Below are 12,582 nucleotides of genomic sequence, written 5' to 3'. Positions count from 1 at the left end.
GACCAAGTCCTGGGGGAGTTCTGCCCAGAGGAGCCCCACAGAGAAGGCCCTTCCTGGGTGTCACCACACTGCCCGCTGGCACCTGAGGAGTCCTCTCTGTGGAGCACGGTCTGAGAGATATTCAGCAGCAGGCTCCCTTAACCCGGCCCTATGCCATGGAGCGCTTTGTGGTTACCAAACCTTGAAGCGCCCGGAAGGCCACAGGTAGCCAGTGCAGTCTGCGCAGGATAGGTGTCACACGGGAGCCACGAGGGCCTCTATCACTCCAAGAGGCGATTCTGACTAACTGCAGCCTGGATGCCCTCTTCAAGGAGCCCCATGTAGAGCATTGCAGTAATCCAGAGACGCACGAGGGCGTGAGTGACCGTGCATAGGGCATCCCGGTCAGAAAGGCGCAACTGGCGACCAGGCGAAACTGGTAGAAAGCTCTGAGACGGCGTCAAATGATCTTCAAAGACAGCTCATCCAGGAGGACGCCCAAGTTGCATCCTTCCATCGGGGCCAATGACTCGCTCTCCAACAGTCAGCCGTGGACTCAGCTGACTGTACCGGGATGCCGCATCCACAGCCACTCTGTCTTGGAGGATTGAGCTTGAGCCTGTTTCCTCGCCATCCAGACCTCACGGCTTCAAACACCAGGACAGCACTGATAGCTTGGGGTGGCCCGGTGTAAAAAATACAGCTGGGTGTCATCCGCTGACAGCTGGTACCTCACACAAGCCACTGATGATCTCACCCAGCTGTTTCATATAGATGTTGAACAGAAGCGAGAGAATCACTCGCGGCACCCCACAAGTGAGGCGCCGGGGCCCGAATCTGCCCCCTGTCAGCACCGTCGCATCGATCGGAGAGATAGGAGGAGAACCACCGATAAACGGTGCCTCCCACTCCCAATCCCCCAACAGCAGGATACCATGGTCGATGGTATCAAAGCCGCTGAGAGGTCTAATAGGACCAGGGCAGAGGAACAACCCTCATCCCTGGCCCTCCAGAGATCATCCACCAACGCGACCAAAGCCGCCTCAGTGCTGTAACCGGGCCGAAACCGGACTGGAACGGGTCTAGATAGACAGTTTCTGATATGCCACCATACTCTACAACCTTCGCCTGGCGGGTTGAGACCGGACGATAATTACCTAAAACAGCCGGGTCCATGAGGAGGAGGTTTCACCACCGCCTCTTTCAAGGCGGCCGGAAAGACTCCTCCACCAAAGAAGCATCAGTCGCTGGAGCCAGCCTCGTGTCACCTCCTGAGTGGCCAGCACCAGCCAGGAGGGGCACGGGTCCAGTAAACATGGTGGCATTCAGCCTACCCAACAACCTGTCCATGTCCTCGGAGCCACAGGGTCAAACTCATCCCAGACAATGTCACCAAGACTCTCACCCGTCACGCAATCTTGGTCCAAACCGTCCGAAGCTGAACGATTTTATCTTATAGAAACCCGTAAACCCCCCCAGCCCGCCCCTGCAAGGGGTCACCCCGCCCCCCCTGGTGTAGGGGGGGGCGGGTCACCCGAAACAGGGCGGCTGGGCGGTTATCTGCCGATGCAATGAGGGAGGAGGCGCTCGCCCGCTTCCTCAATGCCACTAGGTAAGTAGTATAGGACTTCACTAGTGTCCGATCAGCCTCTGAACGGCTAGACCTCCATAGGCGCCTTCTCCGGCGCCCATCCCCTCAGCTCCTCGGAGAACCAAGGAGCCGGTTGGGACCCGCGCCGGGTCAGAGGCCGCAAGGCACGACTTCCCAGGCCGCAACAAGTTCCTCAAGTGCCGTGAGCCAGACCCTCAGGAAATGGCCCAAGCTCCGTCCGAACCTCCGGGTCCATCAGGCGCCTGGGACGGAACCAACGATGGCTCCGCCTCTCCTGCGGTGTTGAATGGCGGTCAGAAAGTCCAGGCGAAGAGAGAGTGATCTGACCATGACAAAGGTTCAATGACTATTTCTTCAAGTCCAGATCTTCAACCACTGACCAGAGATAAAAATCAAGTCCAGTTTCTCCCTTTTGTTAGAAATCCTCCTCAAATCTGCAGATAACCATCAGGTTGGCCTCAGTGAAGTCAGAATTGAAGCTGTGAATGGAAATTAGACCAAGTGTTTCTGCTGCTTTTGAGCTTCTGGAGGGTAATCACTTGTAAGACTCAGCCTCCAGCAGAGACTGAGAATCCAGAATTTGAGGAGGCCTTGTTGGAAGAAGGGCACAACTGGGACATGTCTAGATCTCCTTAATTTGTATTAAGTAGGCTGCTTCTTTCTCAGCTGCTCATTGCCTTTTTATCTTTTTTTCCTGAATCTCCTTCCTTTTTTTTCCTCCTCCTTTTTTTTTTTTCCTCCTCCTCCTTTTTTTTCCCTCCTCCTCCTTCCCTTCTTCTTCTTCCTTCTTCCTTCTTCTTCTTCCTTCTTCTTCTTCCCCCCCCCTCTTCTTCCTTCTTTCTCCCCAGAGCTCAGATGGGAGCCTCCATGGGATCAGGGTCCTGACTGAAGCCCTAACTGCCCCTCTGGCTCCCTTCCAGGCGCCTCCCACTCCATGAAGTATTTCATCATCCATGGACCCAGTCAGGGCAGCCCCACTTTGTCACTCTGGGGTGTGATGATCTTGTTCACTGACAGCAACAGCCGGAAGAAGCCCTCGAGTCTCCTGGATGGAGAAAGTGGCAGGAGGATCCCCAGTACTGGGACAGAGACCAGATATCACGTGGCATGAGGATGTCAGAGAGACCTGAGACTCTGAGGAGCTACAACCAGAGTGAAGGTGAGTGATGGGTCGGTGGCTCCCCATAATCCTCCCCCAGGAACCAGAGAGAAAGATCCTTCAAAGGAAAAAGCTGCTTCCAGACCTTTTAAAAAGTCTTTTTTTGATATGTTTATTCTTTTTTTAAAATTGATATAAGATTGTTTTTACCTCCATAGCTGACATTTTCTGCCAGTTGTAGTTAATGAACACTTTTTAAAAGTTATCCATCTTTCTTTCTGAATATTTATATAGATATTGATATAAACTGAGGTAAAAAGACAAATCTCCTCCCCCATGACAGTGGAGGGTCTGACCTGGTGGGATCTCCTCTTGTGGGAGGAAGGAATCACAGATCCCTCCCAAAAGAAGAGGCAGGTGGATCCTAAGGAGATCCTGAGGAAGCAGGTCCTGTCCTTCTCTGTTTCCACCCCAGAGAAATGAGGATCAAGTGCAGATCCACCTGGGGAGACTCGATCCTCTTCACCCCTTTGGAGGGATGAATGGCCCAAATGCCAGGAGCTTCTCATCCCCACTTGGAAGGAGAGGCCAGGAGGCCCAAATGGGGTGATCTGAGGGATCTCAGGGCCACTTCCAGGATCCTCCCACTCTTGAGGGGGAAAGATAGAAAAGAAAGAAACCTCCATTTGGGGCCCTTCCTGAGTCTCTCAGAGCCTTCATGGCTTCCCATCCTTGATCCCTCAGGATGAACTCCTGCATTGCCCTCTTGGTGGGGCTGCCCTGGAGGGAGGCCTTCTTAGCAGCCCTTCTGCCATCTTTGGGGGACAAGATTCACCTTCCAGGAACCTTATTTGGGGGAGCTGGAAGGAAATGTGTGTGTAATGATAGGCTGCTTTTGGCTGAGATAAACCTTCCCCACAAATATCAGCCATTTTCCCTCCTTTCATCCCAAGGAGGTGCAGCCTCCTTCTTCCTCCTTTCCTTCTCCCTCCAGGCAGACCCCAGAGCTCTGCCATTCCTGCCCTGATCCCTGAGGTCCCCCAGATCCTCCAGGCCCCTGGCCTCCTCAGGGCAGAGCTGGACCCAGAGGCTCCTGGTGGAGAAGGAGGAAGGAGACCAGCCAGAGTGGAGAGGAGCCTTTTCCAGGCTCAACAGCCCCAAATGTCCCCACCTTCAAAGGGAGGCTGCTTCCCTCCCATTGCCTGAGTCGCCTCCTGGACTTTCAGGATCCCTCCTGTCCTTCAGTCTGAGAAACTGCACAATATTCCAGATGTGGTGGTTCACCTGATTTATGTTAAAGGCTTTGTGACATTATCTTTTGTTTTCAATCCATTTTAATGATCCTGATGTCCTGTTTGCCTTTAAATTTTTAATATAATTTGTATTAAACCTTTGAACAAAGATAAAAGCTAATAGAGGTAAGATAAAGAGGAGAAAAGAGAAATCAAATAAAAAAAAGTACAAGAAAAGAAAACCAGTGGAAGAAAATAAAGAAAAAGACATCAAGAAGTGATTTCTGATATCTTCACAGCAGTTCTAAATATAAATATATTTTAGCCTCTCTAAAGCAGCCTTTTCAACCTTTTGACCCGCAGGAACCCTTGAACTATTTTCAGGCCTCAGGAACCCCTGAAGATCCTAGGCTCAGAGAAGAAATTGTTTCATACATAGACCTGTAGAGATGCATTACAATGTTCTTATACTAATAAAAAACAAAAACTTGCCTTTCAATGTGATCCTGTGCTTTCTTTTGCTGCACAGATATTCAGTTCCCAGTAAACTGAGATAAGAACATATTTCATCTTCAACTGAAATAAAACAATTTCTGCCTTAGCTTGAGGCTTCTGAAATAAGACAGAGCTTGTTCAGAAGTTGAAACATTCTGTGTGGAAAGGAGGGAAAGGACTGGTCAGATTCAAAGGTACTTACAGGTGATTTTCCAGATTTGAGAGTTCCTGGCCTCCTTCCTCCCTCTCCCAAACTGGAGTAGAAACATTTCAGGATTTCCTTTTTGTTTTTAAATTCAGTTTTTAAATCCAAGAATCTGTTCACTTGAGTTGAAACATCTTCCAGGGCTTGCAAAGACTGAACTTCAAACTTCATTTCAATGGTCAATAATTGGGTGTCCAGATCAGACTGGGGCCACTTGCTTTGCTAAGGAAAATCCCTTTAGCCTTTGAGGCTTCATTCCATTACTAAAGCCATGGTTTGTTTCTGGTTAGATGGGAACCAGCCCTGTGACTTGGGGGCTATTTGTGAACGAGACCAAGATTTATGGTCACAGGATCCCTGAATCTTTATTTAGATCAGATCCTCTTGAGACCATGAGATAGAGATTCTGTCCTCGTGCAGCTCCAGATTCAGGCAACTGTTCCTCTCTGGGATCCCTTCCTTTCCCACAGAGAACAGAGATGGTAGAAGAAAGATGGAAGGATCTCCATCCCTGTTTCTTCTTTTACTTCTTCTCTCTTGGGATCCTCTCCTGGCTTTTCCAGCTTCTTCCTGGGGAGCTTCAGGCTCCATCCTGGGGATGACAGGAGGGGAGAAGGCGGTTAGTGATGGGCTTTCCTGATTGTTAGAGGAAATGGGTCAGTGCTTGTGTCAAAGTCCCTGCAGGAGGAGGCACTTGAGGACTCCCCAGACCATCCTCTGTCCTTTTTAGGCCTCACACATGGCAGGAGATGTATGGCTGTGAGCTGGAAAGACGGAGCAAAGGAGGGTTTACCAATATGGCAAGAGGACCTTCATCACCTTCGACAAGGAGACCCTCACCTGGGTGGCTCCTGAACCTGGCCCAGATCACCAGAGGAATGGGACTTCCAGATGAATCAGGGACAAGGTCTACCTGGAGGAAATCTGCATTGAGTGGCTGGAGAACCTGTCCTATGGGAAGGAGACGCTGTTGAGGACAGGTGAGCATCTGAGTGTGACTGGACTTTCTCCTTTATGGCGGATCTCTTGTAGACATTCAGCTTTGGGTCCCTGGTCTTCAGTCTGTTTGCCTGCTGGGGAATCCTCCCACTTTCATCCTCTCTCCAAGACAAGGAAGCCCTGTTGTACCAGGCAGCCATTCAATGCAGCAGAAAGGCAGCAGGCTGTGATCAGGTGGGACAATCACTTTGTCCTGTTCACTGAGATACCACCATTTGTTCTTCAGTGATCCTTAGAGGGAGTGGTGGGCAGTTAATTTCCTATTAACTCTCCTTACATCCCACAGGGGCCCTTAGTCTTTTCCTGAGGTGTATGCTATTTGGGGCTATCACCATATAAGACACTAGCATGATGGCCCAAGAATGCTCTTCCGAGGGAGAAGAAAGTCTGTCAATCTTTCTCTTAACCTCAAACAGGTTAGAATTTTGTGAGCTTCAAAACAATCCCCACCTTTAGACACTAACAGGGGCTCAATGATTATCTTTTCCTGCTTCTTAATGCCATCTAGAAATTGCCTAGATCACCCTTCCTTGGGTCCTTGCCCTCCAGGATCAGCTGGAGACATTGGGATCAGCCACCACACCCACACACCTGATGACTGTTCCTTGAGAAGACCTTCTCTCTTCATTTATCTCTCTCTGTCCTGGGACAAAATTCTCCTTGGTCTTTTCCAAATCTCATCAAGAGGTTCCACCTTCAAAGCGCCCATCTTAGGGGTACTAGAGCCTGTTCCGAATCTACCAACTCAGCCACAGAGGGGACTTCTCATGCCTCCAACAAACTCTGGACCCAGCCTTCTGTGGACCCTGCTGGAACACTTCCCTAGTTCAATTCTGATCTTCAGATTTTCATGAGCTGAGATCATTTATTCAGGGATCAATATTTTAAATCTTTAACCATTAAGGAAAAACAACACAATTGGCCACAATATGTTCGGAAAGTTGAATTTTATAATGATCTTTTCTGCCCCCCTCCTGAGAAATAAAATTTTCACAATAATAATAATAATAATCAGTGTGTGATTCCCTTTGATCTCTCTTCCTCTTAAAATTGGGGTTGTGCCCCTTGGAAAGAGGCCTGGAGCAGCCTCAGATTCAGGAGAGCAGAAGAGGATGCAAAAAGTAGAGTGCAACTTCTGTTTTGTTGTCTTAAAAGGGAACTTAAGAGACCATCTCCACTATCCCTCCCTTGAAGGGAGCCGCCCAGGATCAGTCAGAGTTCAAAGCAGTCGGAGTGGAACTTTTTTGGACCTTCAATTTGCTGCTGGAGGTTTTTCAGGCTGAGTCTCTGGGAAGGACCCAAAATCAGGAATCCTTGTTGAGCATTTTCCAGATTTGGAGCATTTCCCAAAACTCTTGGAGATGCAACATGTGTGGAGTGGGAAATAGTGGGAGATTTTCCTGCCCCTCCAAGTTTCCCATCCACCTTCCAGGCTCTGGAGGGGCTCAGAGTTAATTCTGGTGTTTCTGCAGAGGCCCCAAAGGTGACGGTGAGCAGCAGGACGGAGGTGGAGGATGGGATGGAGACGCACGTCTGCCATGTCCACGGCTTCTACCCCAGGGAGATCGATGCCTCCTGGAGGAGGGACGGGGAGGTCTGGCTGGAGGACACCTTCCATAAGTCTGTGGCCCCCAATGCGGATGGGACCTACCACTACTGGCTCAGCGTCCGGATCGACCCCAAAGAGAGAGACCGCTATCGGTGCCACGTGGAACATGACGGCCTGCAGGATCCTCTGGACTTGGAGCTGAAGGGTGAGAGGCTGCAGGGAGGGGAAGGCTGGACTCTTAGGCAGGCTGGAGGATTGTGAGAGAGAAATCTGACCCCAGCTATGTCCAGATGTGAACATATCTGACCTTTAAGCCATTGGTTTTCCCAGTGTTTGAGGCTGGTGAAGCTGCAGGGACCAGACCATAGAACTGACTCCCATCACAGAATCCCATCACAATACTTGGCCGATCCTAATGAAATTCCCTTAGATCCTCTCTGAGGCCTTCCCTGTTTCTTGCCCCCAGCAGAAAAGGAGCAGTTACGCTGAGCACCAGAAACAGATTTGCTTTTGTTTGCAATTCCTAAAGTAGAAGAATCAGGAGGAGTCTGGTAGCCCCTTTTCTGAAGGCAAATTCTGACTAAAATTGATGAACTGCAGCTGCCTTCAGGAAATGCAGAGAGTGGCTGGACTGATGCATCAGGAGTCAGAAAAGAGGCTCCCAAGTTGAGGTTTTTTCCCATCAGAGACTAACAAGGTTTCCTGCTTTAAAGGTCAAAAGGTCACTTTGTGTTGCTGCTCTGAGAAAGAAGTTGCACATTATTTTATGATATGATGTGTCAATTCCTGAGGCTCAGCATAAAAACCAAGGAAAAAATCCCCCTCTCAAAGAATTCTGAATATGCTCATAAGTGTCCTTAACATACATTGGACTTCCAAAGTTACAAAATTCAAATTCCAATTTTTAATTGATGATTGTCGCCACGATACAAGAAATATTCAAATGGAATTGTTATGCTGATATCCCAGACAAAATAAAATATTCCTTTTATTTTTGTTGTTGTTTATAGCAAGCATCAATTCATAAGTGGCATGATTGCTATTCAATGGGAATCCTGAATTTTGTGCAAGAGAAATTTACATTTAAAGTTCTCCTCCCCTCCCCCACAAGCAAACCACTTTATAATGCCTTGGTAAGACCATACTTGGCATATTGCACCCAGTTTTGGTTGCCACGATATGGAAAAGATGTTGAGACTCTGGAAAGAGTGCAGAGAAGAGCAACAAAGATGATTAGGGGACTGGAGGATAAAACATATAAAAAGCTGTTGCAGGAATTGGGCATTTCTAGTTTAATGAAAAGAAGGACTAGGGGTGACATGATAGCCAGTCTTATAATATCTCAGGGGTTGCCACAAAGTAGAGGGAGTCAAGCTATTCTCAAAGCACCTGAGGGCAGGACAAGAAGCAATGGATAAAAATTAAAGAAGGAGAGAAGCAAACTAGAACTGAGGAGAAATTTCCTGTCAGGGAAAACAATTAATCAGTGGAAGGACTTTCCCTCGGAAGTTGTGGGTCCTCCATCATTGGAAGCATTTAAGAAGAGACTGGAGAGCCACTTGTCTGGAATGGTATAGGGTTTCCTGCTTGAGCAGGGGTTGGACTGGAAGACCTCCAAGGTCCCTTCCAACTCTCTTATTCCATTATTCTATTCCTGCCATTTGTGGGACCATCCAGAAGTTGGATATCACCATATTCCATTTTCACGCTGAAGTTCTGGAAGCATAAAATACAATTTCATGCTATTTCTGGACTGGCCAAAGAAAATGAAAGTGTGCACACAAAAAAGGCTATAAAATATTTTACTGATATAAACTATTTTACTTTAAATAATAAAATGCAAACACTGAAACTGAAGGAAAAAGCATCCAGATCTGCCCATTTCCACTCAGGAATCAAGACTTATTGGGGCAACATATAAAAAGAACAAAAAAAATGTTTAGCAAATTTTGCTTATATTTTTGTTTTGAAACCTGCTGAGAGTCACAAGGTGGCAAACGGCTGTTTTTGAGTCAAAATATGAATTCAGTTGCCTTCATGCTGGGCTGGTGTGAGAAGGAAGGAGCGTCATGAGGCCACGTCATCTAACAACAGTTAGCAAGGCCCCTTCATGTTTCCTTGAGAAGGACACAAAAATGAACCCATGGAGTTTGAATTTGGGGTATTTCCAGCTTTCACTTCTTTAGGTCTCTTGCCTGATTGGGAAGATTGTTTGGGGTTCCCCTTCAATGATCTGCTCTTTCTCCCAATTCAGAACCAACCAATTCAAAATCCAACCTGGGGCTCATCATCGGCTGCGTTGTGCCTGCTCTTGTCCTGGTGGGTGTGATTGCTGGGATCCTGGTATTCTTCAGTAAGTATCTTTTGGGGGGGTGATGGAAGGAAAATGGGGAGATTCCCCCCAAATCTTTCCCTTTGGGGAGCTTCTTCTGGGCTTCCTTCTGTCCTGTTTTCCCAGCCCTCTTGGGGAACATCTGAGATCTCAGCCTCTTGCTGGGACTCCAGTCTCCATTCAGCTGAGTCTGAGGTTGGGACAGTCCCGTCTTCTTCTGAGTTGGGAAGAGGCATCCCAGTTCCTTTGTCCCTTTCAAAGGCTTTGGTCAAAGAGCAGCAGAGAAGGATTTCCATGAAAATCTTCCTCCGCATCCAATTGCTCTGCTGCTTCCCCCAATTCCCCTCCATCCATCTCAGAGGCAGCAGGTCTCTCTTGGGGCAAATCTGGAGATACATTTGTTTAAAGATCTTTCTGTCTTTATGAGACAAAAGTGAAATTTCTCCTGAGGTTCTTCCTCCTACAGAGGGAGAGATTGGATGATCTCTGGTGGATTTTTGTGAGCTTTCATTGATTTTTATCTTTGCAGAGAGACGTCAAGATGACTACGAAGCAGCACCAAGTGAGTGAATTGTCCTCTTTACATGTAATCTCCAACTTAGAGCAGGGACCAAAGGCACCATCAGTTGAGAGGGGTGTGTGCATGTATCTTTGTGTGTCCTATCTTCCTCTTCCTCCTAAGAACCAGGCTGGGGAAGATGGGCCCCCTTTTTATTACAGCCAGGCTGTTCTTGGAAGTGGAGTCCTCAAGGAGAAACATCTGGGAGAAGGAACCTTCAAGAAGATGAGAAGATCCATCTGGTGGAAGGTCCCTCTGACTGAGAACATGCCTTGTTTCCCAAGAAGGCAGAAAGGAAAGGCTTGGCCAAATGAGTCGGAAGCTCCATAAAACTAGGGATCAAAGGGGGGCATTTTGAGAAAAAAGGAGCTTTGGGGATGCCAGCTGGATCTCCTCTTGGTCTCCCATCACAAGGCTCTCTAAATACGAACTGGTTAGAAAAAGAAACTTTGGATCCATCTCTATCTTTTTAGATCAGCTCTGGCTTTGGGTGATATAAATTTTAAGAATTCTTTCTTATGCCTTTTAGTCAAAGCAGTTTAGTTCAAATTCTCTCCGTGTGTTTGTGAGTCATTGATTGTGTGTGGGAGAGAAAGGGAGGGAGGGAGTTGCAGTCAGAAAGAGCAGAGAGGGAGGGAGGGAGGGAGAGAGAGAGAGAGAGAGACCTCCTCACCCTCTTTTTTCTTTCTTTCTTTTCCAGCAAGTGACAAAGGATCCAACAGTTCAGACCAGGGTAAGTCAGAGGGAGCTGCTGCTGCTGCAGGAGTCATTCTGTCCCTTTGCAAGACTTTGGGCGGATGAGGGCATGAAAAGACGGAGAGCCCCACTTTTTAAAGCTCCCCCCCAATTCATCCTCCCTTCTGTGTCTGGTTCTGGTGAAATAATTAGAATAATTGGAGCCATTTTGGCTTAGTGGTGAGGGCACCAGGTGAGATCAGGAAATTGCCCCCAATTCTTTGAGGAGAAATAGGGAAACCTCTAGTGATGCCATGATCTCTAGTGGTTAGAGACTCTTCTGGTGACATAGCTGAGACCTGACTGACTCTGGAAGGGGAAGAGGTTCCCTCCCTCAGAGATGTGCCCAGCTGGGTTTAGGATTGGCCCCAACCGAGATCCCAGCCAGGATTGGTGGGGTTCCAGTGGTCCTCTAAGAATCTCTTCTGGCACCCAGGACGCTCCCACCCCACGATTCTGGTTGTGACTCCCTGTTTCTGAGGCTGGGCTGACATGATGAGTTGGGATTATTGGGACTATACCAGCCTCCCTGCTGCATGGCCTCCTCCCTGCCTGAGCTGCTGGGGGCCATCTCAGGGCTGGCATGGAGTTGCCCAGGATTCTGGTCCTGGGAGGTTTCAATCTGCCGTCCCTGCATTTGGTCTCGGAAGCAGCCCAGGACTTCTTGACTACCATGGCGTCTGTGGGTCTCTCCCAGATCGTCCTGGGTCCAACTCAAGACAGGGGTCACACAGTGGACATGGTCTTCTTGTTGTCAATGGCAACATGATCTGATGGGGGAATCTGGTTTTTATTTATTGTTTTAAATATTCTACATGGCATTTTATTGAATTTTACTGTGTGCTGTGTAGGGTCACCTTAATGAGATATTTGGGATGGAAGTTTAATTATTAATAAATTAATAAAAAGCTTGATGTCCTCTGAGAGGTTTGTGAAGCTGAAGAGGTTTAATGGTGAAGAGGGAGATTTGTTGTCCTCACAGGACAAGACATTGATTCATTCTGTGTCTTTTTCTCCAATCCAGGGAGCAACCAGGCCGTTTAGCAGCCCCCTTGCAGGTGAGTGGACTAGTGGGGGCCGTATGGGGGGAGAGGGAGGAAGGGAGGGGAGGGGTTTGGGGTCCAAGGACCAAGTGAGGGTGAAGATACTTTGGAAATCCCTCTTCTCCCTCCTATTCAAACACTGGAAGGGAAGGAATTTGGGGAGAGGGCTCAGGGGAGGGGTCTTCCTGCCCCCAAACTCTTATCCTGTGGCACCTCTCAGGCTCTCACTGTCTTGATCCCACTAACCCTTGGATACTTTTCTCCCTCCTCTTTGCAGTGGAGACTCCCAGCATAAAGAGAGAGGAATGAAGAGGGATCAGCCTTCTTCTGAATTGGGCCGGACTCTTAGCAGGAGCCCTTCAGGCCCTTCCTGCATGCTGGAACCAGGAGAGATTTTGGGTCTTCCATCATTGCTTTCATCATTGAATCACTAAACCTTTTTCTATTATGATTGAGGAGAAAAGAATATATTATGGGTTGCTAATTGTGGAAACAAAAGATTTCGTAGATTGGGTTGGGTTTCTAGATAATAGTTTGTAATAGGTAGTGGATGGAGATTAGAGGTTAAAGATGAGCTCTTAGAAATGGGTTTATAGAGAATGGGGTGAGGAATAAGATGAAGAGTTTCTTGGTTTTACTTTAAAAATATTTATAAGTTGTTAATTTTCATTATACTTGTTGGGGATACAGGTGGAGTTTTCTTTTTCTTTTTTTCCCTTGTTTTAAATTTACCTATTTAATCT

At 47.8% G+C, this 12,582-nt stretch overlaps 1 protein-coding gene across 1 annotated transcript in view; it reads left to right on the top strand.

Annotated features, from left to right (window-relative positions):
• The window catches only part of LOC131189855 (H-2 class I histocompatibility antigen, Q9 alpha chain-like), a 49,813-nt gene extending 37,488 nt beyond the window's left edge, over positions 1-12,325 (top strand). The window contains exons 6-9 of the mRNA XM_058166403.1: positions 10,032-10,064; positions 10,762-10,794; positions 11,821-11,854; positions 12,117-12,325. Of these exons, the coding sequence (XP_058022386.1) occupies positions 10,032-10,064; positions 10,762-10,794; positions 11,821-11,840 (86 nt within the window). The 3' untranslated portion in view covers positions 11,841-11,854; positions 12,117-12,325. The remainder of the gene's footprint in view (positions 1-10,031; positions 10,065-10,761; positions 10,795-11,820; positions 11,855-12,116) is intronic.
• The last annotated feature ends 257 nt before the right edge of the window (positions 12,326-12,582 follow it).

Source organism: Ahaetulla prasina, chromosome 2 (assembly GCF_028640845.1).
Source record: "Ahaetulla prasina isolate Xishuangbanna chromosome 2, ASM2864084v1, whole genome shotgun sequence".
NCBI lineage: Eukaryota > Metazoa > Chordata > Lepidosauria > Squamata > Colubridae > Ahaetulla > Ahaetulla prasina.
Note: the sequence above shows the minus strand (reverse complement) of the source record. Positions and strands in the feature narration are given on the sequence as shown.